Here is a 25,913-nt window from a genome sequence, read left to right as displayed (position 1 = left end):
GAAGACAGGTGTCTCAAGTTGGCATCACTTTTGTCAAGTAATAAAGCTCTGTTTAGACAGTGGCCTTCTCTTGACAGGAGGTGCTTTAAAATTGGTCTGGAAGCAACTCTGAGAGCCATCAAATGGTATTTGGGTGCCTAACCAGAAGTCCGTAGTGCCATTTTAGCTGCCCTAGGACACCTTGCTTGGCCTCCAGGCTGCAGGTCTTCTGTGGGTCATGAGTCAAATTTGTCCACCTTGCACAGAATTCTTGGATACCTTAGGCTGTCTAAACTGGTGTTAAACATCTGTGTTAAGGTAACTGAATTCCACCCACACGGTCCATACCCTCTGTCCAATGCAGGATCTGCTCTGTCTCTAACGTTACTGAAGGAAATTACCACCTGAGACCGCGAGTGTCAGAGCCTTTCTCCTCTCATTCCCATCTTGCTTTGCGTACCGTAACAGGCCCGATAACTGAGAGCCCTACAGGAAGCAGCCTGAGCAGGGCCACAGACATTCATTACAGCTCAAACATACATTTTAATGCAGCTTAAAATTATCTGAAATAACTCTCCCTCTTTTAAAAATGGACCTCATCTTTATTGTCATTAAAAAGAAAATGAGAGAAATGACAAGTCACCCGTGGAGCAGGGTAATGTAATTCAGATATTGCCTCTACTTCCCAACCTGGAAGTAAAGGGGGGTTAAATTATGTCAGGTGCCATTGCTGGGGAACCAGAGATAAACAGTGGTTTTTCAGCAGAAATCATTGTACGTGAAACATGAAGTGTAAACACCATCATTCTATGACACTGAGAGTGCCTGGCTAAAAATGCTCACTATAAACAGTATTATAAAGTTACTATTTGGGGAAATCAGCCTGCTTGTGCTAGTATGCATCCTTAGAACTTTTTTTCTTGATTCCTGCTTCTGAAATGAGAGCAGTGCTGGTGTGAGAGGTGTGTGGAGCACCTTCAGTGGCAGGCATGGGTGGGGGCTGCTAGCCAAAGCTCACCAGGCGAGAGCCAAGATGTGCCATGCTGGAAAGGGGATTACTGTCCTTGAATACTGCAGTGCAGTGCTCAGCATCTACAGCATTAAATCTAAGCAGATGTCTACAAAGAGAAAACAGGCCTCTGTGCCAGAGATGGTTTCAACTTGACAAATGTTTTGCAGTAGCAGGAAAAGTAACATGAATACTGAAAAAGTGGGGTTAGACTTCACCAAAGTATTGACTGGTTGGGTAGTTCTTCATCTTCTCATGTCTTTTGTGAGACTGAAAAGCTAATACTGAAAACTATAGTGAAATTTAAGCAAGAGTTAAACCCAGTTGCACACATGTGCATGACAGAGTGAAGACACTGTGATCTCTGTGTGTCGATACTGAGCTCAATGCTGCCTACTCTGAAGTCAGTCAGTACACATCTTCTCCTGTGCATGTTGTTGTAGTGCTAGCCAGTATGGGATAGTTCTTCTTCTAGGCATTTGTATTGAGGAGCTTCCTTCAAAGCTTCTGATTCATGTGTTCTTTCTTTTGACAGAACAATCAGGTTAATTACGTAGATGTTGGTGGATCGTACGTGGGGCCTACCCAAAACCGGATTCTCCGACTGGCAAAAGAGCTGGGTGTTGAGACCTATAAAGTGAATGTCGAGGGCCACATGATGCATTATAAAGGGGTAAGTTTTGCACCTTTCATTGTTGTGATACCCAAGGGTATCACGGAGCTTTGGAAATTACTGACAATCATTAAGTTTTCATTAAAAGCTTGCTTTTAGTAATCTACTAAGCGCCTGTTTGAAGTGGTGTTACACTATTTTAACATTTTGGGAGTGGTATCAGTGGTTCTTGTTTCCTTTTGAAAAGGAAACTTTGAAATGGAACTGACAGCAGGTAATAAATTTGGAGTTTGTTTCACACCTGATTATCTTTGCACACATCCTCTGAAGAATTTTTTTTCCTGAAATTCTGAGACTACTTTTTCTGAAATGAAAGCCAAATTTAAACAAGAAAAAAATGACACTGTTGGATACTATGGAATGACAAGACTAGACAACAGTATTATGGGACTTGTCTGGGAGTAGTATAAAGTATTTTCCCAATTTACTTGGTAGGCGATGTGATGGATCCTTAGCTGGCTTCCTTTTTATTATCTTCCCACTTTTTCTTCTGACAGTTAGAGGACTGTGCTCATGCTGCAAAGTTTTATCATCTCCTTCTGTGGCCTCTTCTTATTGGGCCTATTCATGCCATGCCCATAGAATAGTCACATTTTAAACATTTGCACAGGCACTCCATAGTACTAAAAAGAATGTTATTTTAATGGAAAATTGTTTTAGTTCTACAGCAAGTGGGCTGGGCCAGTCTGTAATGGCTGAACATTTGTCCCACTCTACATAATTTAAGCTCAGACATGGGTCTCTCAGCATCTTAAAAGGCACTTATCTTCTGTATGTTAAATAAAAGGCTCTAATGGGTTACATGAATTTGAGTCCTTAATCCATTTTGACACTGAAGCTGTGGCTTTTTTTGTCCCATATTACATTGTGTGCATCCTCACATGACCATGTAATAAGTTTTCTTTTAAGTGGAAGCATGTTCCTAGGCAAGAGACAGCACTATTAGCTATTCAGCTGATCACAGGCTGTGGATCAATTCTAGATTTGGCATCGTGATCCTGCCGAGCTAACCAGGGTCCCCGAGGGAGGTGTAGTTATTGAAACATGGTGACAACAAAGGGGTGTTCAGGTCTCCCAGAGTGGACAGACTTAAGTACTGGAGAAATAATTTTGATGCTTCGCCTCCAGTACATCTCATTCCTACCACATCTTCTTCCCATGAACTTCAGGCCTTTTGTTTTCCTTCTCAAAGGTATTCCACTGTTCTTTCTCGTTACTTTTTCCCAGAGAACTTGTGTAGACAGTGTACCCTTTATTTTAGGGATCTGTTGTTCAACCTCCTCTTACATCCAGCTGCTATGTGAAGCCTGTTGAAAACAGGCAGCACAGTCCTGTCCATTGGCTGGGCTGGTGAGTGCTCAAGGACCTCTGGGCTTGCACATAGTGCCTGTGCACCACCCACTATGCACCACATGCTGTTCCCAGGCTGTCACAGTGAGCTGTCCAGGTAGGGATCTGTGCTCTCCTGGCTATAGGTGCACCCCACATGTTCATTAAAGACATTTCAGGAACCTGAGCACCTGTGATACTTCCTAAAAGATAGAAAATGTGTTAGCAAAGAGAAGATTAGATATTAAAGGGTCATTGCCTGGAAGTTGGATATATTCAGTTTCTTGGGCTAATACGCTGTCAGCCGTGAGCCAGCTGCTGCCTTTCAGGTTTGAGACATATGACAAACTCTTTTTCCTGGTGTCTCATCTGCTGTTTCTGTCAGCTGATGGCTTTCAGGGAGGGAGTGAGTGGCTGAGGTCAGGCAGGAAGACGTGTTCCCAAGGCCATTTCTCTGAAGGCTGCAGTGCTGTGTGGCTTTGTCAGAGCTGAGAGGGAGAGTGTTTTGAGGAACGACTAAACATGCCTTCAGATTTTGTTATGACAGTCCTTCAACTGTGTATCATCTGCAGTATCCTGAGATTCGGAGGATTTTGGTCTTTTGCTTGCTGTACCAATTGCTTCAGTTTGGCTCTTTCTGAAATTTCCAGGGTACCGACTGGAACGAGTTAGGGGAAAGTGAGGAAATAGTTTATCCTCACAGTGGAAGCAGCCAAGAGAAAGTGGAAATCCCCAGAGGGATTTCATGAGCTTCTTTGCTCTGAAAAGAATTTTTCCCATGTGTGTGTGGAAAAATTCCATGTACTGCAAGCTTTAAAAAGCACATTGCTTTGTGTGGGCAGGTTTCCCTTGTAGTTACAGCTTATTTGAAAAATCTAAATATGTAAATACTGTTTATCTTTTTCTTTTTTTTTTTAATTGTTCATTCTTTCCCATCAGTTAGCATGATCATGTGGAGTGATAGAAATCAGGAATTTGTTTGTGTCCTGTGATTGTAAATCTGTAACTTCAAACCCTAAATTTTGTTACAAGCCCCAGACTTCCTTTCCTGTGAAATTGCTGGGCAGCCACTGTCCTGTAATTAATCCAGAATGCTTTAGGTCTGAGAAAAGGGAGATTTGCTGGAGTTCTCCCTTCCCAGAAGGCACGTGTAGCTTTTTACTCTTACAGAAGTCCCTGAAGGTCATGCTGTGCTTGATTTTCACCTTCTCTTTTGTAGAAGACCCTAGAAAGTAAAGGTGTTATGGCCTTGGTGTGGTATTAAACTTCTCTCATAACTGTGGTCCTTTGATAGCTGGCTGCAGCACCCAGCTCTGGGGTATGTAACGTCAGTAAGGACTGTTTTTGCTGCTTTGTTTGCTTATGATTTTCAGAGCAAGGTAACAAAAAGATGGACATTTATCTGCAGTGCTTCATGCTATCCATCTAGTCTTTCCTTTATCCAGCTTTAGAATTAAGAGCTTAGGGTGCAGCAGGTAAGTCTGTGACTAAAACTGTGCAGATTGCCATGAATCTGGAGTTTCGACATGGGAATCACAGGCAGTCCAAGGCACTGCAGTGCTCACAGGGCTAGATAGACCTGCTGCAGATACTGAGCAGGGAAGGATGCCCATCTGAGGGCTTCCACCGTAGGGATCCTCTGCTCCAGCTGCGTCTTCCGCTCTATCCTATGCGTGCTGCGCACGGCCCAAGGGCAATAGAACACCTGCCCTGGGATACAAGGGATGCTCCTCCCTGTGCTTCCTGAGGGATGCTTATCCTCAGTGCAGCGAGCAGGAGCTGGATTTACCTCTCTCAAGACTGAAAAAATTGTCTGCTCCTCATGGATTGAAACTTGGGGTGGTGTCACAGCAGGGGCAGTTCAGGCTTAATTCCTGTAGTTCCAGCTACAAGCCACAGCGCAGCCCTTGCTCAGGGGGAAAAAAAACCCCGACCTTGAAGACCACATGTCTCTCTGCTGACTTCTTCCTAACCACAGAACTACTGTGCTTGGGGATATTGTTTCCTTTGGATCGGTAAGAGGTAACTAATCCAGGCGAGGCAGCGGGACTCAGATCTGAGGTCTGCAGGAACGAGTTCAACATGCCAGGAAATGACAAAAAAACCCAGAAGTTAGATAAATTCTGTGGGTCAGTCAAGCAGCCTTGTGTTAGCATGGGAGCAGAGCCAGTAGGTTATTTGTCTTTCAGTTAAGAAAACAGTAGTTCTCAAAATAATATACTCAGAACACTATAAACTTGTTTAAAAATGGACTATTGCAAGATCTTGCCGGCTTGCAGTGAGCTCCTCTGTGAAACATGCAGCCACAGCTCCTCTGCCTAGTAGGGAGACAATATTAAAAACAAATGAATAACTTGCCAGCCCCAGGTCGTTTGGGCTGGATTTATTCTCTGCTGTGGAGATACTTGTGCAAGAGAGAGACCAAAAATTGATGTGGCTAAAGCTCACACTCACTGATGGGCAATGGGAATTTCTCTCCTGGAATTTGTTAGAATTGGGTTTTCCTGTGGTCAGGTCTCACCTCTTACAGGTCCAGCCCCCCTGTACAAGGGGTTATTGTGTCTGTGATCAATTTCAGGCTCTCTGAATTCAGACTCAGTTTCTTCAAGGTCTGTTAGGACTGTTGTGTTTTTCCAGCTTTTCCTGCCATCATCCCCAGTCTTACTGAAATTATGGGGGTTTTTTTGCATGCAGCAAAGAGTAACAAGCAATACAACTTTGGACTGTTAATTATCAGCTGGCATTTCATAGATTTCAGGGGATAAAAAGCGTTTTCCCATTGATCTTCCTGGGCTATGCCATTGACAAAAGGTGTGGGGTTAATGGTATTTTCAGATCAGTAATGAAAGGATAGTTATTTTTCCAAATAGCAGATAAATGAATACTATTGTGGTATGTGTCATAATGTGGCTGAGGTGGTAAGTTTTCCTGCAGCATTTGGTGGTCATGGTGGAAAATTTGGAGGAAGATGTTAGGTAGCCTGGCAGTGGGTACCTGTCACCAACTGGCCCATCTGCAGCAGACAGGATAACTTGGGAGCTTCTAAACCTGTGGCTCTTGAACATGGTAGAGCTGTTTTGGTGCAAACCTCAGCATAGAGTTACAGAGAGAGACTTTCTTGGGCTGTTGTTTTCAGCAATATAAGGAATAGGTTTGGCTGAAAACAAGAGGAGGGGAGCCACAGAAGTAGATTGACTTACTTTTTAAATAAGTACTTTTTTGGGTGTTTTTTGGTTGGTTGGTTTTGGAAGGTTCTTTTCTGAGCTAAATAAGCCAAGAATAGGTATTTGCAAGCTGCACCACTCAGTACAAGCACAGTCACTGATCAGAAAACTGTGTTACTGAACAGTGGAAAACTTTGGGGAGTCTTCCCTGCTGCTCCTGAATGGCAGTCTTATCTTTTCCCTTCGTCCCTTTGCAATATTGGCATGACAGAGCTTCAGTAATAACTTATCTTCACCTGTTGGTGGGTGGCCTGACAGCATCACACCTTGTCTTGGCTTAAGGGCAGGATTATTGGTGTTGAAGCATGTTAAGGGAGACACGTTTGATGGCACCTGCATCCCTGATCAGAATAAAAAGTCTAGCAATAAATGAACTTTAAAGGAGCAGTATTTGATGATCTTCTTGAAAAACAAAATATTGCACAATAACCAAAAAAATTAATAATTTATTACTGCTTTGTATCAGGATTTCCTTGTTTGATACAGCGTTGTCCTATGACAGTAAAAGCTGTGACATGCAGTGTGTCATTTGGCATGTGATATTTGTTCCTCTATTCTGTGTCTGAACACACAGTGCCCCAAACTGTCAGTGAGAAATCATGCTCAAGGGGAAGGAAGAGAAGTGTCATGCAGAGGATTCCTTCACTGGCAGTTTGTAGGAGCATTTTCTTTGCCCTTGCTGTGGCAGAAGCATGTTGTGCACACACATGTCCAACCAGCTAGAGCATCATCCCCCACTCACCTTCCTCCAACGTGACTCTCTAAAACAGAATGAAATGGGGGTAAAGGAGGGAAAAAAAAGAATGTGGTACACAAGATTAGGATTACATACCCAGAAATTCAGAGGTAACCAACCACCTCCAGAGTCATCCTGATGACTTGAAAAGAAAACTCAAGATTTATTGGAAATTAAAAAAAAAACAACAAAACAAAACCCACATTTGGATCTAAAGATGACCCAAGTGCTGAGAGCACAACTTTGTTCTTTGCTTGGCCCAGAGCAAAGATTAGTTTGTCTAGACTAAGCAGGAGAGTGTTTTTGGTGTTGCCCTCACTGACATTGGGAAGGAGGTAAGCCCACAGTGGGCTGCCATCCCACACAGCTGCCAGAGCTGGGGCACCACTGGAGCCATTCTCTGGGGAGAGAGGGACCGAGCAGTGCTGGTCATAGCAAGGCTTCTGTTTCCTACCTGTGTACTCCACTCCTCTGTTGTACCTGCCCTGGGGATGACAAAAGTGGACCAAAATGTGGGTGTTGGGGTTTTTTACCTCTTTTTCCAAGTCACTATGATCTCTGAGCTTCATCTCATACCTTTATTTTCATTATGGTCTTCAGAGAAGAATGTCCTGAGGAATATCAGAAATCTGTATGTATCTACACACACACACAAAGTTATCAGTGGGGAAGACCAGTAAATTCTCTTATGCAGAGTGTGGGGAAGGAGCATCTGGCTCCTGCTTTGTGTCCTCCATCCTGGGGTCACCATCTCATGCATCTACAGCACTGTACCCTCTTGCTGAGGCTGGGACTCCCACCTGCCAGGGGCAGTGGGCTGACATGGTGTACGTTGCACTGAACACGGTTTGCCATGGCAACTCATACCTGTCATAGTCTGGTGTGTTCTCTGCATCCTCCCAGTGTGTCCTCATGTGAGCTTTGGACACATCTGGGCAAGCAAACATTTAAGAGGCCTGATGAGAGATTTGTTGTTGACTTAGGTGGGGGCAGGTTGAAAGCAATGTAATGAGATAAAATGTTGCCTGCTCATCCGGGCCTCTTTCAGATTAAAGTTATCACAAAGAACCAGCTGCTGCTAGATTGTTTCATTTATCATTATATCACAGGATAATCTGAAACAGTCCTTAGTCCTGTTGCAACTGTATGTCATGCACATTGTAAAGCAGTCATACCAATTTTTCAAGTGTAGGGAATTTTTATTTCTACAGCCAAAAACTGTCTTTCTGGCAATCATTTTGTATTTTTTTTTAGGTCAGATTTCTCCCAAGTACTTGTCATAACAAAGAGGTGCATTTGCTTTTTATAGGTGAAGTGTACAATAAAGGTGCTTAGTTTAAAATTTTAAAATGTGTGCAGTTTTAGACCTCTGCAAATTTCAGGATGCACATTTCAGTGGGTAGGCAAACATTGGATTCATTCATATGTAATAATGAAGAATGCTTAGGAACAAGGAGTCTCCTTGGCCATTGCTTAAGTCTCCTTAACCCTGAATATGACACCTTTCTTAGAACAAATATACCCTTCCCTTTCCACTCAAAATAATAAAAAATAAAGTATTACTGTCCTTTTTAATGTCAGTCCAACTCTTTTTCTCATGGTACTTAGCATCTTGCATTCCACTGCTTACATTCATATGCAGGAGAGAAAAAAAAAGAAAAAAAAAAAGAAAAATAATAGGTCTTTGGGGGCAAAAAGTCAACCATATGATAACTGAGAATTTTGTGTTCTTGCTAATGAAAATATTTTCTGTCATGTTTCAGTTGTTTATATTCTTATGTTTGTTTTAGGGAAAGTTACGCCATCTCACAGGTATTTCCCCTTCAACGTGGAATCCTTTAGTTTATCTGGATTACAATAACTTCTGGAGGACCATGGACAAGATGGGAAAAGAGGTAGGTTGTGTAAAATGCATCTGTTTCCTAAAATGCTTGTGTCACAGTGAGTAAATCTGGTTTTGGTTTGTTTCTGGCAGGCTTTTTTTCTTGCTTTTTTAATATTTAAGAAAAAAATCCCTCAGGAAAGAGATCTGTGTTTCCCAGGCACTATCAGGAATTACAGGGCCTTCTCACTGAGAGGAGGTTGGGCTAGATGACCTTTAAAGGTCCCTTCCAACCCAAACCATTCTATGATTCTATGAGAGGATACAAAAAGATCTGGAGGTGACTGAGACACCTGAAAAAAATTAAGTTGAACCTCAGTGTATGTACTTCCTCATGCCAGAGAAAACCATTCCACAAACTGGGAGATGAGAGAGGGGTTTTCCCCTCCCCCTGTGACAGTCTTTGACAGAGTAAGGATGATCCTTTTTGTAGCTGCCCAAGCTGGGCTCCAGTTTGGCATCATAGTAATTTTATTTCTAAAATTTTATTTCTGAAATTGCTAAACAGTAACTGCTTTCAAAATATGAGCAGTATAACTGCAGATCTTTCTGTGTGCAAAAAGTAGTCTCTGGAGCATCATGCTGTCCTTCAAATTTTCATCAGTTGCCTTATCATCTGACTACAAACCAAGAGCCCTGCCTTACAGTAACCTTCAAGCACAACTAACTGTATTCCTGTGAAGTTCATCAAGTTTACGTGGTTTTGCAGAATCAAAATTAATGCATGATGCTACTGTTTTTGTCAAATAATGCATATTATCTAAAGATTCAAATATATGATAGTGTCCTCACATTTCACAGTAATACATGCAGCAGATAATTGTAGAGGATTTAACTGTCTAAAAATAATATTATCTTGACATTCTTACTCCTGTATTTAACAGGGAGGCGTAGAGTTCTTCAGATGCACATCATGTAGCTTACTGAATCTCTGACTGGAGAAAGAATTGTCCCCAAGACAACTAAGTTAGAAAAGACACCTCACTTCAGGATGACTAAAGGCCATATGAGTCCCAGTGTATGGGTATAGTTCATTGGTCAGAAAATGCTGTGTCTGGTGGTCGTGGTACAATCCATGCCCAAGGGTGTTAACAGAAACTATTCTATTTAGTGAATTTATCACAAATTTGCAGCCAAGTGCATGGAACAAAAGTCACTCCTGGCCAACATATCTGTCAACAATGTGCTGCTTACTAGCTGTGACCAGGAAATGGTATAGAACTGGGTAATTTATTGAATATTTTGCCTCTCCAGATTCCTCCTGAAGCGCCGTGGGACGCTCCACATGCTGAAGAATGGGACAAAATGACCATGAAAGAGCTGATAAATAAGATTTGCTGGACAAAGTATGTAACTATTCAGTTTGAAATCCAGCTGCAGGATGATAGTGCCTCCCTGGAAAATTCTGAGATACAGTTCAATACGGTTGGGGGTACAGGTGGTGAGAGAGCAGGAGGTGTTTGAGATGAGGATGGAATTTAGGATGGGCTGTTGTCAGGAGGTGGCTGGGGGCCTGTGGGTGATAAGGTGTTAGTCAGAGCTTGGGCTGGCTGACAGGTGTGAATAAAGGTGCTGGAGAAACCCGGGGTTTGCCTCAGCAGGCCCGTGCACACAGGAGTGACAGCGTGGGCTCTTCCCACCATGCTTTCACTTGACTCAGTTGGAGAGCATCTGCCTTGGTCATTAGAAAAAGCAACATGTAAATAAAACTCTGCTCTAGACCTGAATAAAGGTCACTCACGGGTGCAAAAATGGGGCTTCCTTGTCTGTGAGTAGCAGGTCCAACAGGGCGTCAACCCTAGTTGGTAGGAAGAGGATCCAAGGTGATACATTGCCTAGGAAATAGCAGATTTGTTTTATATGTCCATGAAGGACCACACTGTATGAGTAAAAAAGGCACAATGTTCAATACAGGTGACAAAACCTGGAAATACTCTTTTCTTCCATTCCTTTTTCAATTGGTTCTCTTTGCAAGGCCAAGAGAATTGTGCTCATATGAGCGCTTGTACCCCTGCTTGCTGTGCCAGCCCCTGTGCTATTCTGTGACACTCTCCTCCCTTGCATTCAGTGTCTTTTATTTCTGCAGTTGTGCTCTGTTTGCCCTTTCACTGTAACTATGGTTTAACACTGTGCCTGCAGCTTCCTGACCAAAACTTACCTTTTGAAGTTATTTGACTGGCTTAAATCTTGCTGCAGCTCCATGTGATACAAGGTGCAGCTCCTTGGACTTTCTCTTGCTCTATGTGGCATTGTAGTTTTCTTTCCAGTTAGTTTTATGAGCCATTTGCCTGCAAATTCAGTCACTTTGAACTACCCTTTCTGTTGCAAGTGTACTGGCTCTTCTCGTTTTTACTGTACCTCTCAGTCAAAGAACCCATGGAGCGTAAGCAGAGCTGGCTTTATAGTCATCCCTCCTGTAACACGCTTCTCTGCAAGACTGCTTCCACTGCCAGTGGTTTTGTGGCATTCCAGTTTTAATAGATGTGCTCAGCTGAAACACATTCAAAAACTCAATAAAAAGCCATGTTAGATCTTCAAGCCAAGCCAGGTTTTTCTACACACAGTTAAAACACATAGTGCCCTAAACAGAAAAACTCTTCTGCGGCATTTTCTATATGGCTTGGGTCAAGATTATAAAAGAAGATTTGATTGCCATGTGTCACAGATCAACATCCTCTGATCCTGGAGATCTACTGATCCTGGACTCTCTTCACATTTCTCTGGCCTGAACCTGCTACAACTGTTTAGTGTCTTGGTGCTTTCAGGATTGTGACATCCTGCATGCAGGATGTCTTCATATCCTGGCTGATAAAAGAGAGATGACTGGATTTCATACCCAGGGAAATGAGGTTATAAAAGTTTATAAGTTAGGTATTTTAGCCCAGATATCTTGCAAAGTTCCTTCCTTTAGCAGATGATTATAAACCCATGTAGGTTTACAAAACTTCATCCAAGTCAAAGACCTTTCACCTTCTTTGCACAATGATCTCAATTCTCTTGGCAATCTACTGCCACAAGTGGGAAGAAATGTGAATAGTCAGGTCCTCCTTTCCTGCTGGTGTTCAGAGGACTTACTGTGGCAGACAGCTGACCCTGTCTGTATAGCTGTGATTGCCAATTTGGTTTCTCTGGGCTATTTTACTGTGTCTGATTCTTAGTTTCACCAAAGACCTGTGTCACACAGGAATGTCTTGGCTCTGTGGCTGGTTGAGTCCCTCGGGACCCGTCAGACTTTGTGAATGATGTGCCTGATGAGCTCCCCATGGAGGGTAAATGCAGAAGAGTTTCACTGACTGGTTGCTAAATGCATTTTCTGTGGAGAAAAATATTTGTTCTCATCAAAGCAATAGCAGCTGGGAGATTATTTAAAGGAGTAACTAAGGTGAAATCAGTGGGATTTCAGACTGAATGGGTAAAGACTTTGGGGGGCTTGCTGATATAAACCTATTGAAACAAAAAATGGGATAGATACAAATAACCCTGGGTTTTCTGACTTTGGGAAATCAGCCCTTACAGAGAATAGGAAAACCCTGAAAGCAGTCAGGAAGTCACATGTGCTCACTGCTGGTTTCTGCTCCCCTGTCTTACGCAGAGCTGTGAAAGAATTTGCCACCTTCTTTGTGAATGTCAACGTCACGTCTGAGCCTCATGAAGTCTCTGCTCTCTGGTTCCTGTGGTATGTGAGGCAGTGTGGGGGCACAGCCAGGATTTTCTCTATCACCAATGGGGGCCAGGTACAAAATGTCTCATACTCTTCCTCGTCTCTTGAAACCATAAGGAACAAATAGTGGTGTACACATCAAAGCCTTGCAATTAATGAAAAGAGAATGAAACACCAAGTTCATGTAGCACCACAGACAGTTATACTCTCAGGGTGGAACAGGCCTCTCGACTAACTCTGTGCAATGACAAATTTGATTAGTTAGGCTTTGGGATAAATTGGGACAATTTAATCAATCTGTTTTTTTTCCTGCATTCATTTTAACACAGTCCTTTTGTGGCTGTTTTGTTGCTTTTTTTTTTTTTGCCAATTTGTTTCCTTTGGGTTACTTAGCACATTTGAGTATTTTCAACAGTTCAAAGCAAATGTACCTCAGAGTGAAATAAGCTTTCTTGGCATTGAAGCCTCTAATGACAAGAGTGGGAAGTAGATAGCAAAAGGCCCTTGGTTCTTGGGAGAGCTCACATGGCAGTTTGCTCTGTGACCTACTTCAGACTGTTTCTTGCCTTGGTCATAGCAGGTGCCTGGCTGCCTGCAGAACATAGCAATTTTCACATGATTGTTCTGGATGAAATTTCAAAAAAGGGGAGAGGGAGCTGTCAAAGTAGTCTGTGTCTGGTACGTTGGCACCCTTTCCTAGCCTCCTACCTCAAGATAGAGAACGCATCCTCAGAAAGCACATTTCAGACTTTAGGCTGCCAACGGCAAAAAATGGAGACAGATACCACACCCTTCAAGTGCACCAGGAGAGGGAGACATTAAGAGAAGCTGTCTGGAGGGATGCAAAGTCTCCACCAACATCTGTCTGTTGGGTAGGAATAGATAATCATGTGTGAGGAAGGATGTAGGTCAAGCTAATGCTGCCCTGAGGTAGGAGCAAGACCCAAGAGCCTTCCTCCTCAGGGGTGCCTCTGTTACATCTGTTGTCTCACATCAGCAGCTGCAAGAATTCAAAATAAAATTAATCCCAAGATACTCATAGCTAAGCAGGACATGTGGAGAGGGGAAGGCTAGCCTGGGAAGAGCTTTTCCTTTCTTTTGTGCCTGGATGGGACAAGCTCTCTTGCTTTCTACCACTTTCCCCTCCTCCCTCACCTCAACAGAAATCAGTTGAGCAAAACCACTTAAGGTTAGCATCTATGATGAGTCGTTTAAAACTTCTTCAGGAAGCCATTTCAGCCTTTCAACACAAGACCTGGTAGATTCTTTCCTCCCTGCCAGTACCAGCTTCTTATATGTAAAAGTGAGCTGCTTTGATGTAACGCTGGTGGCCGGTAGATAAAAGAGGGTTAGTGCTTCCCCTGGGCCTCTGCACAGACATCGCATGGAAATACGTGTCCCAGATTGTGCTTTTTCCAGACAACAATGTCTTTGTGCCTTCCCAGGGAGAGATTAAGCCCTCTGCCTGCCACACTCGAGGCCAGACCCAGTTAAAGGTCTGTCTTGCTTCTGGGCTGGTGCAGGCTTTTGCTGTACAGATGCAGGTCGGTGTCCTTGTCACACAGAAGGGTTCTGGTAGCACCGTGACAGGCAAAATACTCAAACCCTCTTTTTTAATGAAGTGATATTGTTATACTGGCTGGAATACCTGCATTATATGTGTTTGTTGTTTAGGCTTCAGGAGTCTTTAAGCTAGTTAATTGAGGAAGCCATTGCTAAAGTGTTGTAGGCAGCAATCCCCAGTGAGGCTCCGGTTTGCGCCTTGGCTCTTCTGAATGTCTGAGACTACGTGCCCTTAAGACTTGCAGATTTAGCCTGGAGTTGCTTGAATATGAGCAAAAGTCATAGTCAATGTCAATGTGATTAATGCCTATGATTTTTTGTTTGTGCTCCTTTTCTGTTTGTTTTTTAGGAGAGGAAGTTTAAAGGGGGTTCTGGTCAGATATCAGAGAAAATAATGGAACGCCTCAAAGGCAAAGTTAAACTGGAGAGACCTGTGGTCCGTATCGATCAGACAGGTGATAATGTCATTGTGGAGACTCTAAACCATGAGATATATGAGGTAATTGGATCAGAATAAAAGTAGTGTATGCATTTAGTGGGGGGATACATCTGCTGTAGCTCTTAGCCAGATGTAATCAGAAAGTATCCATTTGTGTGTGTCTATTTCTCGGACTATGCTGACACTCTGTGAAACCTGCTTTACACTTTATTTACGACTGGGTCTCTTCTTGGTGTTCTGCTAGTTAGTTTCTGTCGTGACTCTGCCTTTTCTGCCTTAACTTTTTCTGTGATTATATGTATTTTTTTACATTTTAGTTCTGCATTGTGAGTCCATTTCAAGGAAAGGAAAAACAATGTTCCTGTTCGTATTGAAGTTTGTGGTTTGCAGATAAAAAAAAAAACAAAACAACAAAACCCCACCACATTTCAAATGTCTTCAGTAAGATTTTGAGATTTTGCCTCTGCACAGTGGTGCTGTGAAATGCTCCATCAGTACATGATTACTCATAGTGGCACCCATGGGGCAGCAGCTCTCTTCTGCATGCAGATCCCAGCCTGCCGCAGGGGTTTGTGCCTGTTGTGATACAGTGTCACCAGGAGCTCCAAAGCAGAGTGTCCTTCATCGCTCCAGTCAGGCACAGGACCTGTGAGAGTGATGGAGCTTGTTTAGGAAAGCTGAAATCACCATCAGTGTTGCTTGTCCTGAAGTAGTAGCATGCACAAAAATGTTTGGCTTTTTTTTAAAAAAAAAGCTGATTGCAATTTGGACAAATGTGGGTCATATTTTCCTGGGGATGTTAAAAGGCAGTTTTCCTTAATGCTCTAAGATCTGTCTTGTTCTATTTGCCCACCTGTCTCCAGCCAAGTTTCAACTCTGTCCTGTAGTGTCCAGAAGGCTGTCGAGAATCATCTAACCACCACATTCTTCCCCAGCTACTTTTTTGAAGTGGCAGGATTATTTTGGTCACCTGGAAGTAGTTGTGTGGGAAAGCAAAGTAGCAAAGTCAGGTCTGGGAAAGCTTCTTAACAGGTAGTAAGTGTGTCTTTCAAACATATCCTGTGGGGTCAACTCCGTGAGAGACAGCACCTTGTCTGTACTGACTCTGTTTTACATTTCAGGGCAAGTATGTGATCAGTGCTATCCCTCCAATCCTGACAACCAAGATTAATTACGTACCTGAACTGCCTTCAAAGAGAAACCAGTTAATTCAGCGTTTGCCTATGGGCTGTGTCATAAAGTGCATGGTGTACTACAAGGAAGCCTTCTGGACGAAGAAAGGTATGTGGGGGAAGCAGAGGACTCAGGAGCCCTGTAGAATCATAGAATGGTCTGGGTTGGAAGGGACCCCAAGGATCATAGAGTTCTAACCCCCTTGCCACAGGCAGGGCCACCAACCTCCAGGCCTTGAACACCTGGCCTTGAACACCTCCAGGGATGGGGCATCCACCACCTCTCTGGGCAGCCTGTTCCAGCACCTCACCACTCTCTCTGTAAAAAACTTCCCCCTAATATCTAGTCTAAACTTTCCCTCCATGATACGTCATTCTTCAAGCTCTGCTGCCTATCAGGGAATAAATCCAAGGGGATGTTAAATGTGCAAAACCAAACACACTGAAAAGTGAAAGGTAAAGCACCTTAGGAAGGAGAGCTCTTCCTCCAAGCTTGAGTGCATGCCTTGTCCCGAAGATGAGTCCAGACCCAAATAGGATCCCAAATCTTGTTGCTAGCTGAGAAGAGACAACTGAGAGAATGAGTCAGGTTTCCTTGGGAAGCATTGCTGGAACCTGCAATGCACAGAAGCAGTGACCTTGCAGCAGCACTCACCTGCTTTTCTCTGCCAGGGACAGAGTTAGGGCAGCCAAAGAGAATTTGCAGCAGATGACAAGAAAAGCTTGAGGTGGAAGCAAGACCTTTCTCTGGTTTTAATCCTCTGTTCTACAGACTTGATTTCTCAGAGGACTGGAAAAAGTAGGTTAGCTTTTTGTTTAAGCCTAAGATATTTTTTCCATGTGCTGCAACATCATGTGTTTCTCAGCTTTCACTGATACCATTTCCGGAACTATTTGTAGGGACAGATTAGTTTTACACTTCCTGTGTAATGATACTGAGAGTTGCACTGGGTGAGAATACGTTTTTAAGCAAAAGCATACAATTTGCATGTTTCAGGGCATAAACTGGCCGTTTGGATTGGAAAGAAATGTCAGCAGGTTTATATGTTCTTATCTGTATGGGATTTCTTGCACGTTCATGTTCTGAAACACATACTGACATGATGCTGGGTTAGCCAACCTGTGTTTCTGCTGCATTACTGCTAGGGAACACCATTCCTGACAGTCTTATCTGCAAAATCAACACAAGGTGTACATTTGAGCCTGCAGTGACCAGAAGGGTCACTGGGGTTTTTTTTCTGCTGTTGCTGTTTTGGCCAAAGTTGCTCATAGAATCATGGAATGTGTTGGGTTGTAAGGGATTTTAAAGGTCATCTCATCCAACGCCAACTTTATTTCTAATTGTTTATTTTTAATGTTTATTGCACCCAGTAAAGAAAGCCAAAGAGACTTGCATCAGTCCATAGAAATTCCTTGCTAAGTAATAATGGAATTTAACTATGACTTTTATAAGTCTGTGCACAAATTTTCCCAGAGTCGGAGGGAAGAGACGAGAGAGACTGTTAAAAAACCACTTCAGACGTGTAGGCATTATTAGTGACGAAGAAATTACTGTATGGTTCATTTTATGGATAATTTTCCTCGCTCATTGGTATCTGAAACAGTGATCTTCAACAAGTTCTGCAGACAATCATTTTGTTTTCTCTTCCCCCCACTTAGGTTATTGTGGTTCCTTCGTCATTGAGGATGAAGAGTGTCCCATTGGAATAACCATAGATGACACAAAACCTGATGGATCTTTCCCTGCAATTATGGGGTTAGGAGCTTCTAGCCCATACTTACAGATGTGTATTTCTTTTTGTATGAAGGAATGGGAGGAGGAGGAAGAGGGAAATGGCCAGGTTACTTCAGTGGTGCCTGCTCCCATGGTGTTCACAGGTGGAGGAGAGCACTGCTGACAAGCCTCTTGTGCCTCTCTAGGCTGTATAAGCTTTTAGGTGAAGCTTCTGCTACAAATAGCCTAATACAAAGGAGATGGTTGGGAAGGACTTGATGAATTCAGCTTTAGTTAATTTTAAGCGTTGAGTTAGTATGTGTGGTGGGTAGGATTTTTGGTTGTTTTTTTTTCCTCTGTGTAGTAGATTTAGAAATAAATCCCTTTCTTACCTAGCTTAGTGAGTCTGTATTAAGCTTATGTTGGGCCTTTTATTTAGTGCCTGGGCTGAAATGAAAATGCAGTTGTCCAAGAAATCATAGAATCATAGAATGGCATGGGTTGGAAGGGACCCCAAGGATCATAGAGTTCCAACCCCCCTGCCACAGGCAGGGCCACCAACCTCCAGGCCTGGATCTACACAAGGTTGCCCAGGGCCCCATCCAACCTGGCCTTGAACACCTCCAGGGATGGGGCATCCACCACCTCTCTGGACAGCCTGTTCCAGCACCTCACCACTCTCTCTGTAAAAAATTTCCCCCTAATATCTAATTTAAACCTTCCCTCCTTTAGCTTTAATCCATTCCCCCTTGTTCTGCCATTGTCTGTCCTTTTAAAAAGTTGATTTCCCTCCTGTTTGTAAGCTCCCTTCAGGTACTGGAAGGCTGCAGTGAGGTCCCCCTGCAGCCTTCTCTTCTCTAGGCTGAACAAGCCCAGTTCCCTCAGCCTCTCCTCATAGGGGAGGTGCTCCAGCCCTCTAATCATCTTCGTGGCCCTCCTCTGAGCCCTCTCCAACAGTTCCACATCCTTCTTGTATTGTGGGCCCCAGATCTGGGCACAGTACTCCAAATGGGGCCTCATGAGGGCAGAGTAGAGAGGGACAGTCACCTCCCTGTCCCTGCTGGCCACCCCTCTTCTGATTGATTATTTGCCTCCTCAACCGATTGAGCTGAGGCAGGAGAGCAAACATCAGCTAGTGGTTGAGCAGGGCAGCAGCTGTGCAGAGAAGGAATCAGCATTCTGAAGAAACTGCTGATAAAAAAAGTTGTAATTCGGACAAACAGATAGGAAATACGTAAAAGCACTGGCTGGCTTTTAAATTGGGTTAAGCCAGCATCAACAAACAATCTTTACAAATGTTTCCACTGTAATCCGAGGTGAGACTGCCAAAAAAGAGGCCATTATAAACAGCAGGCAACTGGTCCTTAAATACCTGGCAGGGAAAGCTTGCCACTCCTCCTGAACTGTAAATGTTTATGGGCATGTTCAAGGCTTAAAAGCGTCCATGACCCGAGGCAATCAGCCTCCTCCAAACCCCATACTGCAGATTCCTGCTTTCTCCTTGTGGATTTATGCAGCTTTCTGAAGGAGGGCAGGAGTGTACTTCCCTCCCCAGATATCTCCACTAAGGTCAGATGAAATGATCACCAAATCTCTTTCCTTCGAGCTGAGTAAGTGCTAATCCCAGCTCCTAGAGGACTGGTCCATGACTCAGCGCAGCGCCTGTGGGAGCAGCAGGCTCCCACTCGCTCCAGACGACACGGGTACAGCTAGCTGCCTGCAAATCTCCAGAAGCTCAAGGAAACTCGGGGTCTGAGTCCTTCTGGATAAGAAAGACCTAGGTAGAAGAGGGTAGGCAGTACAAGCTAGTTTGCTGGACACTGTCATGTCTCTGCTCACTTTGGGTATAACTTTGGTCTCCTGAGTCAGTGGGGTTGGAGAACTCCTTCCCACAGAGCAAAATGAGGCCAGTGGTGGCAGATTTGAAAACAGACTTGCAATCCACAGCTTCCTTACCTGGCAGCTGCCGGGCAGCCTTCTGCTCCTGCCCCCTGGGAATGCCAGCTCTTCCTTACAGCTAACTCCCCAGGGTACCCGACACAGGCCTTTTCACCTGTGTGACCTGTAATTACTGTGATGAGGCTTGATGAAAAAATGTCAATCCCATGACATACCAGTGCAGTGCTATGCCTGTGTTTTTTTTTTTTCTTAGAAAACTTGTGAATCAGCTGGCACGCTGAGACCGTGCGGTGTTTATACGCCTTGTTTTTCTTTTCAGTTTCATCCTTACCAGAAAGGCTGTTAAACTGGCCCACCTCAGTAAGGAAGAAAGGTAAGAGTTTGGAAACTGTAAATGTTTCAGAAATAAGTCAGTTCTCTGGGATGCTTCCCCACAGGAATACGTGTGTGGATAGGTGCATCCATATGCACGTGTCCAGTGCAGCTACCAGTGCTGGAAATGGGGGCAAAACCTGAGCTTTTTAGCATAAACAGACCAAGACACTAATGCTCATATCCATCCAGTTATAGATATTTCTGAGTTCCCAAGTCCTGCTCTCTCTTCCACATTACGACTTACAGCTCTGTGTCTCTAGAGGAGCCCTGAAGATTTTTCCAAAGACTCCCCCAGACCCTGCCCCCGCTGGATGATGCTTTCGCCCCAGGGATATAGGGAGTGCTGATGAGTAGTTTTGAGTATCTTTCACAGACTGGGAGATTAAATTTTTAAAACTCTGTGTTTACAACAGGAGGTTTTAACACCTCCATTAGTCTGTGAAATGAGCAAACAGTACTTTCTAAATGATTTTTGGTAGACATGCAAGTGAAAGATGAGTTCTTCCTAGGAATGTGAGTAGTATTCTCCAGCTCATACTTTATTCTCAGCTATAGTAAATCTGTAGGGATTTCATTGATTTATAATTCTTCTTCTCTTCTGGTCTTACACCGGTGAACATGAGAATGAATTGGCTCTGCATCCTAAAATAACTACAAAGATTTATTAAGTTTTAGAGTTCGTTGCCAGAATCAGCCTTCATTTCCCATTCCCTGTGTCCATTTTGGATGTCACTTCAAGGCATCAGCATTTGAAATATATATATTGAGATGAGAACTTGAAATCAGACTAAAAAACAAAGCCAAACACAACTTTCTTGCCAATGTATATGAGGGGTTTTTATAAGAGTGATAGCTGAGAGGTTCAGCTTTTTTTGTTTGCTTGTTTTGGTTTGTGGGGTTTATTTCTGACTCTGATTTTCTTTTCATATAGGAAGAAGAAGATCTGTGAATCATACGCCAAGGCAATGGGGATGGAAGAGGCTTTACATGTAAGAAATGAATGCCTGTTTTCACCTCTCTTGTACAGTAATGTTGCTCCTTTGCTCTGGAGGATGAAGCCAAAATTCCTGATGCCTAAAACGTGTACCTAAAATTGCATGTTGTGCCATTCAATCTGTACTCCCGAGGGGAGGGCAGCAGCATCTAGTACAGAAAGAAAAGAGCTGCCAGTCTCACTCTTTACAAGAAGAGAGAAGGCAGTGCATGGTTTAATTTGTCCTGTCATTTCCCCATGGGAGGCCAGTGCGTCTGCACTAGCGCAGAGATGTGTTTGGTGTGGCTGGGTAGCGTTAGCCAGCTGACACAGCACTCCTCTGACAGGTATCCTTAGCCTGCTTTTTTTCCCCCCATCTTCTAAAGAAGTTTGCTTTTTATTTCCAATTTCTCTTCCACTGTTTTACTCTCTAATGTTTGCTGATACTTGCAGCCTGTGCATTATGAAGAAAAGAACTGGAGCATGGAGCAGTATTCAGGGGGTTGTTACACAGCCTACTTCCCACCAGGCATAATGTATTCATACGGAAGGTAAACCAGAGAATGCTTTGCTTTCTAATTTACATTTCCTAGCTCGTGCACAATGATATGCTTTATGCAACAAGCATATGGCTTATGTAGCAAACTGGGGCAACTCTGACCCTCTTTCCACTCCCCTGCTCCCCAGCTAAAAAGGACCTTGCTGCTGTCTTTCCTAAGAGCAGAGTTACTCTTGCGACTTTCAAGGAAAATAAAACCCAAAGGGACCTGATAGAGCCAGGAAACCTTTCCCCTCTGTGTTACTTACAGACAGGGAAAAACCTGGTCAGGGCTTGCCCTCAGAGCAAGCACATCTCTCAGTGGAAAAGGGAGCTTCTTACCCGTGGCTGGGTTGACTGGGAAGTTTGTGCAGATCTGTGTGGCTCAAGCGCAGGATTACCCTAGGGGGTGAATGCGATTCCCTGAGTGCTGAGGCCTTCGGCTGTTGTCCCCTTTTGGTAGGAATTGTGTCCAGGCAAGTCCAGCCTACAAAGAGAAGCTGGTATTAGTGACCCATCACTGCAAAAACATCACTCACATCCCACTGTAATGGCAGGATAACAGCAAAGCGGCCGTGCAGAAGACATCAATCCATCAGCTGCATTGCATTTCTAGAGAGTATCCCAGTGCTAAAATAAGGCTCATAGTACTTTGCACACAAACTGGGCACACTGATTTATACCTTAGATTTTATCTCTCCTGTATCTTGAGTTTTGTTTACAGAAGCAAGTGGAATCATAGAACCATAGAATCTCCTGAGTTGGAGGGGACCCATAAGGGTCATCGAGCCCAACTCCTGGCTCCAAAAAGGGCCAGCCAAGTTAGAGCATGGGACTGAGGACATCATCCAGACAGTTCATGAGCTCAGCCAAGCTCAGTGCTGTGACTGCTTGCCTGGGGAGCCTGTTCTAGTGCCCAACCATCTTCTCAGTAAAGAATCTCTTCCTAACATCCACCCTAAACCTCCCCTGTCACAGCTTCACACTGTTCCCTTGGGTTCTATCACTGGTTACCAAAGGAGGAGATCAGCGCCTGCCCTGTCACTCCTCCTCATCAGGAAGCCATAGATGAGGTCTCCTCTCAGTCTCCTTTTCTCCAGGCTGAACAAACCAAGGGACTTCAGCCTCTCCTCATAAGACTTCCCCTCCAGACCCTTCACCACCCTCGTTGCCCTCCTCTGGACACTCTAGTATTTTAGTGTCCTTCTTGTACTGTGGTGCCCAAAACTGCACCCAGTACAGTGTGTAGTGGGTGGTCCTCTGGGGACAGCTTACTGCGCCACAATCCCCAGCCCAGGTCTGCAGGAATTCTGGAGAGCTGAAGTTGAGTACATCATAGCCCATAAATTGCTTTTAGAGGGATCCTCACTTGTCATCTGACGTTCTGCATTTCTTTTGAAGGATCATTCGGCAGCCAGTTGACAGGATCTACTTTGCTGGCACAGAGACAGCCACCCAGTGGAGCGGGTACATGGAGGGGGCCGTACAGGCAGGAGAGAGAGCAGCCAGAGAGGTACAGACCATCAGTTTGCTTTCAATGTCTCTGTGAAAAGGTTTAACAAGATGAAGAACAGCTTGGATGGGCTGATTTTGTGCATCACACCCTGTAATCATGCTCCTGGAATCCATGGGGAAGAATCCTAGAAAAGGATGTGAACCAAAGTCGTGGGTTGGGTTGTTTTTTTCAAGCTTTACTTTGTTATTGAATAAAGTGAAGCCACAAATCTCATCCAAATCAGAACATTATGCCGTCTGTTGCTGCACCGGAGACTTAAAACAAAAGCTCGTGCCATATACCTCATGTCTAGAAGAAAAAAACCCTCCAACCTGATGCTGCCCTTAGATATACTACCACAGTTTCTAGCAAATTAATCACTGTATGTTTTAAAAGTAATTTAACTCATTACAAATGCTCGCAGCTATTTCCTGTGCAGCAATCTGGAAATCTGAGCATTGTTCTCATTTTTGATCTATCCCTTCTGCTGCTCCTTTTTACAAGAGAGGACTGGGAGCTGCTTGGCTTTATGAATTTGTAATGGGCAGCTCTGATAATGTCTGAATCTCCTCGGAATGACAGCATTGGGCTGGGTTCCCAGTCACAGTGAAATCCCTTTACAATAGTCCGGAGGGAGGGAAAAAACCCCCATTAAAGGGTGTACATTACAGTTCCAGCCGCTGTACGGCAGAGCCACAGAGCTGTGATTTAAGGGGAAATCAGCCCTTTCCTTCTGTTTGACAGAATATCATTTTCACCCTATAACCCTCATTACTTGTTCTGTTTCAAGTCGCCTAATTTCTCTTTTCTCCATGCCTGTGAACAGCGTTTGCAAAGACTGTTGGCTGCCTCTGCTGGAGATACTCGTTTGCCCCTCTGAAACTCCAGGGCTGTTACCATCAGTTTGTTCTCAAGAAAAGTCCTCAATGAGCTTTGTAATGCTCGAATAGCCAAGAGCCAGCTTTGTAACTGCATGCTCTGAAAGCCCCAGAGTTGTGTCTCTCCTCTTTCTAGTTTGTGATCCAAAAGCTGCATTGCTCCTAACAGGCTTTTCAAGTCCTGAGTGCGTGGTGACAGCCTCACCTCACTGTTTCTCAAACTATCAAGTGAAAAAGCATTTTTTTACATGTACTCAGAAAAAACCAAAATCCTGAGAAGCTGTAGGCCCTGTGGGTTTCTGAGAGAAATCCTCCTTTTTACAAATGACTCTGTGAAACTGCCCTTTTATCCTTAAAGCACTGACCATGCACACAACTGTTTGATGACCAGCTGTCGTGTATTTATTTATACAGACTACCAAAACTGCCGCCTCCTCCTCCTCTCTTTGCTGATAGAAACCAGAGGAATCACTGTACATTTTCTGGTTCAAAGCCCTTCCAGCCAGTCGTGGTTCTGCCTTTCATCAGCGCCGCCTTGCCCTGACAAGCTCTGGTGTTCCCGAGCTGAATGCAGCGTGGGTTTTCACTTGCTCTCACGTGGGACAAACATTTTTCTTTCTTCCAGATACTGCACAGCATGGGGAGGATCTCAAAGAATGAGATTTGGATGCCAGAGCCAGAGTCGAAGGTAAGCCAGACTTTCTCATTGTTATTGCCCGGTCAGGCACACACTCCTCGGTCAGGCTGCAGTCCCACTTCACCAAGGTTTTCCTTACCCCACATGATGACTGTATTACTTATTATTATTATTATTATCATTATTATTTATTTATTTTAAACTGATTTATCCAAGAAATATTGTTACTCCTGTCTGAGGTGTGGATGGCCAAGGGTCAGGGATGAGGATCTCAGAGTCTGGGGACTGGAAAACACAGGAAATCGCCCCAATTCTGCCCAGTCCCAGGCTGTGGCTTTAAGCCAAATATAACCTCCCTCCAGTCACAAGTAACTCCACCTTCACTGTCCCATGGGCAACAGAATGTACCTGTTCCACAGCCCTGACCCTCCTTCCTGCCCCGGTCTGTTCTCTGGAAAACCATGATCTCCCTGCTCACATGGGGAGGGAGACCCTTTGGTGATACCGTCTCCTTTCTCCCCCAGGATGTCCCAGCCCGACCATTCACCACCAGCTTCTGGGAGAGGAACCTGCCGTCCGTGCCGGGACTGCTGTGCCTGCTCAGCTCTACCATGTGTCTCACCTCTGTGGCTGCTGCGGGGCTCTTTGCCTACAAAAAAGGACTACTTGTTCGGAACTAGTGGGGACCACACGTCTGGTGGAAGCTGCGTGCTCCCTCTTCTTCCCTTGTACCAGATGAGTGTTATTTTTGGAGAGAAGTGGCACAGACAGCTGGAAGGGGCAAAAGTTGTTCTCCTTGTGATTTTTCTTTTCAGTACCGTAATTAATGCATCAAATCTACTGCAGTTGCTGCCAGCAAAACAGAAACAAATCACCTGGGGAGGGCGGGAGCATTTCAAATTTGCCTTTTCCCTGTCCACTGGCTTTGATTGGACATGACAATATCAATAGTCTATTCCTAACGCAGGGAAGATAAAATGCAGAGCACACCTTTCCTGAAAGGCAGAGAGGCCTTGGAGAGTGCGTTTGTTCCCACTCGCTGCTGTATTATTTACCACAGGAGGTCACAGCTGCCCTCGTGTGTTCACCGCCCCCAGCAGCCCGGGCTACCTGAGGGTATTTCCCTAACGGAAGAGATTAGCATGCCAATCAGACATAGAATCACCAAATTAATTTGCAGCCGCGTTTGATTGATCAATGATTAATCATCACAACACGAAACTTAACGGAGAGCTGCTTGGAAAGAGGTAATTAGCAGGAAGCAGCTTGCTAAGCGGCGCGAGGGGAAGCGCGAGTGGACTTTATCCTGCCCGCTACCGAGCAAACATCTGCCCTTACCTGTTCTGCAGGGCGCCTGCCTCAGCGTGGCACAGCCAGGACCTGGCTCTGGGCTGCCTCCTGGCCCAAGAGCATCTGATCCAGCCCGGCCATTCACTGTAGAAGTGGAGTGGAACAAATTAGTGAGGTTAAAGCCCCTCCAACTTGCAGCAGGTGCTAGCTGATGCTTTCCCAGCGGCAGCGGCTTCCTGGCTCCCAGTCAATTTGCTGCCCCTTGTTTCGCTCGTAATCTGTACCGCCTTCTTCCAATAAGGAGAAATGTATTTGGGGCTTGAATTGCTGCCTTGTAAATTACAGTAATTGGATGCATCTGCCTGTTCCAATCTTATTACGGACATGACACACTTAAAATAATCACTTTAGTGTTTAACTGAAGTCTGGAATGTATGTTTCACAACG

At 44.3% G+C, this 25,913-nt stretch overlaps 1 protein-coding gene across 1 annotated transcript in view; it reads left to right on the top strand.

The window, feature by feature from the left end:
* The window catches only part of LOC311201743 (amine oxidase [flavin-containing] A-like), a gene marked incomplete at its 3' end in the record, with an annotated part of 39,928 nt that extends 15,072 nt beyond the window's left edge, over nucleotides 1-24,856 (top strand). Inside the window, exons 3-15 of the mRNA XM_084276171.1 lie at nucleotides 1,524-1,661; nucleotides 8,741-8,845; nucleotides 10,087-10,178; nucleotides 12,425-12,566; nucleotides 14,406-14,555; nucleotides 15,617-15,776; nucleotides 17,327-17,423; nucleotides 19,600-19,653; nucleotides 20,587-20,644; nucleotides 21,082-21,179; nucleotides 22,568-22,679; nucleotides 24,165-24,227; nucleotides 24,701-24,856. Of these exons, the coding sequence (XP_084132297.1) occupies nucleotides 1,524-1,661; nucleotides 8,741-8,845; nucleotides 10,087-10,178; nucleotides 12,425-12,566; nucleotides 14,406-14,555; nucleotides 15,617-15,776; nucleotides 17,327-17,423; nucleotides 19,600-19,653; nucleotides 20,587-20,644; nucleotides 21,082-21,179; nucleotides 22,568-22,679; nucleotides 24,165-24,227; nucleotides 24,701-24,856 (1,425 nt within the window). The remainder of the gene's footprint in view (nucleotides 1-1,523; nucleotides 1,662-8,740; nucleotides 8,846-10,086; nucleotides 10,179-12,424; nucleotides 12,567-14,405; nucleotides 14,556-15,616; nucleotides 15,777-17,326; nucleotides 17,424-19,599; nucleotides 19,654-20,586; nucleotides 20,645-21,081; nucleotides 21,180-22,567; nucleotides 22,680-24,164; nucleotides 24,228-24,700) is intronic.
* Nucleotides 24,857-25,913: the final 1,057 nt, after the last annotated feature.

The sequence above is a fragment of the Gallinula chloropus genome (genome assembly GCF_964237585.1).
Source record: "Gallinula chloropus genome assembly, chromosome: 1".
In the NCBI taxonomy this organism is placed as follows: domain Eukaryota; kingdom Metazoa; phylum Chordata; class Aves; order Gruiformes; family Rallidae; genus Gallinula; species Gallinula chloropus.
Note: the sequence above shows the minus strand (reverse complement) of the source record. Positions and strands in the feature narration are given on the sequence as shown.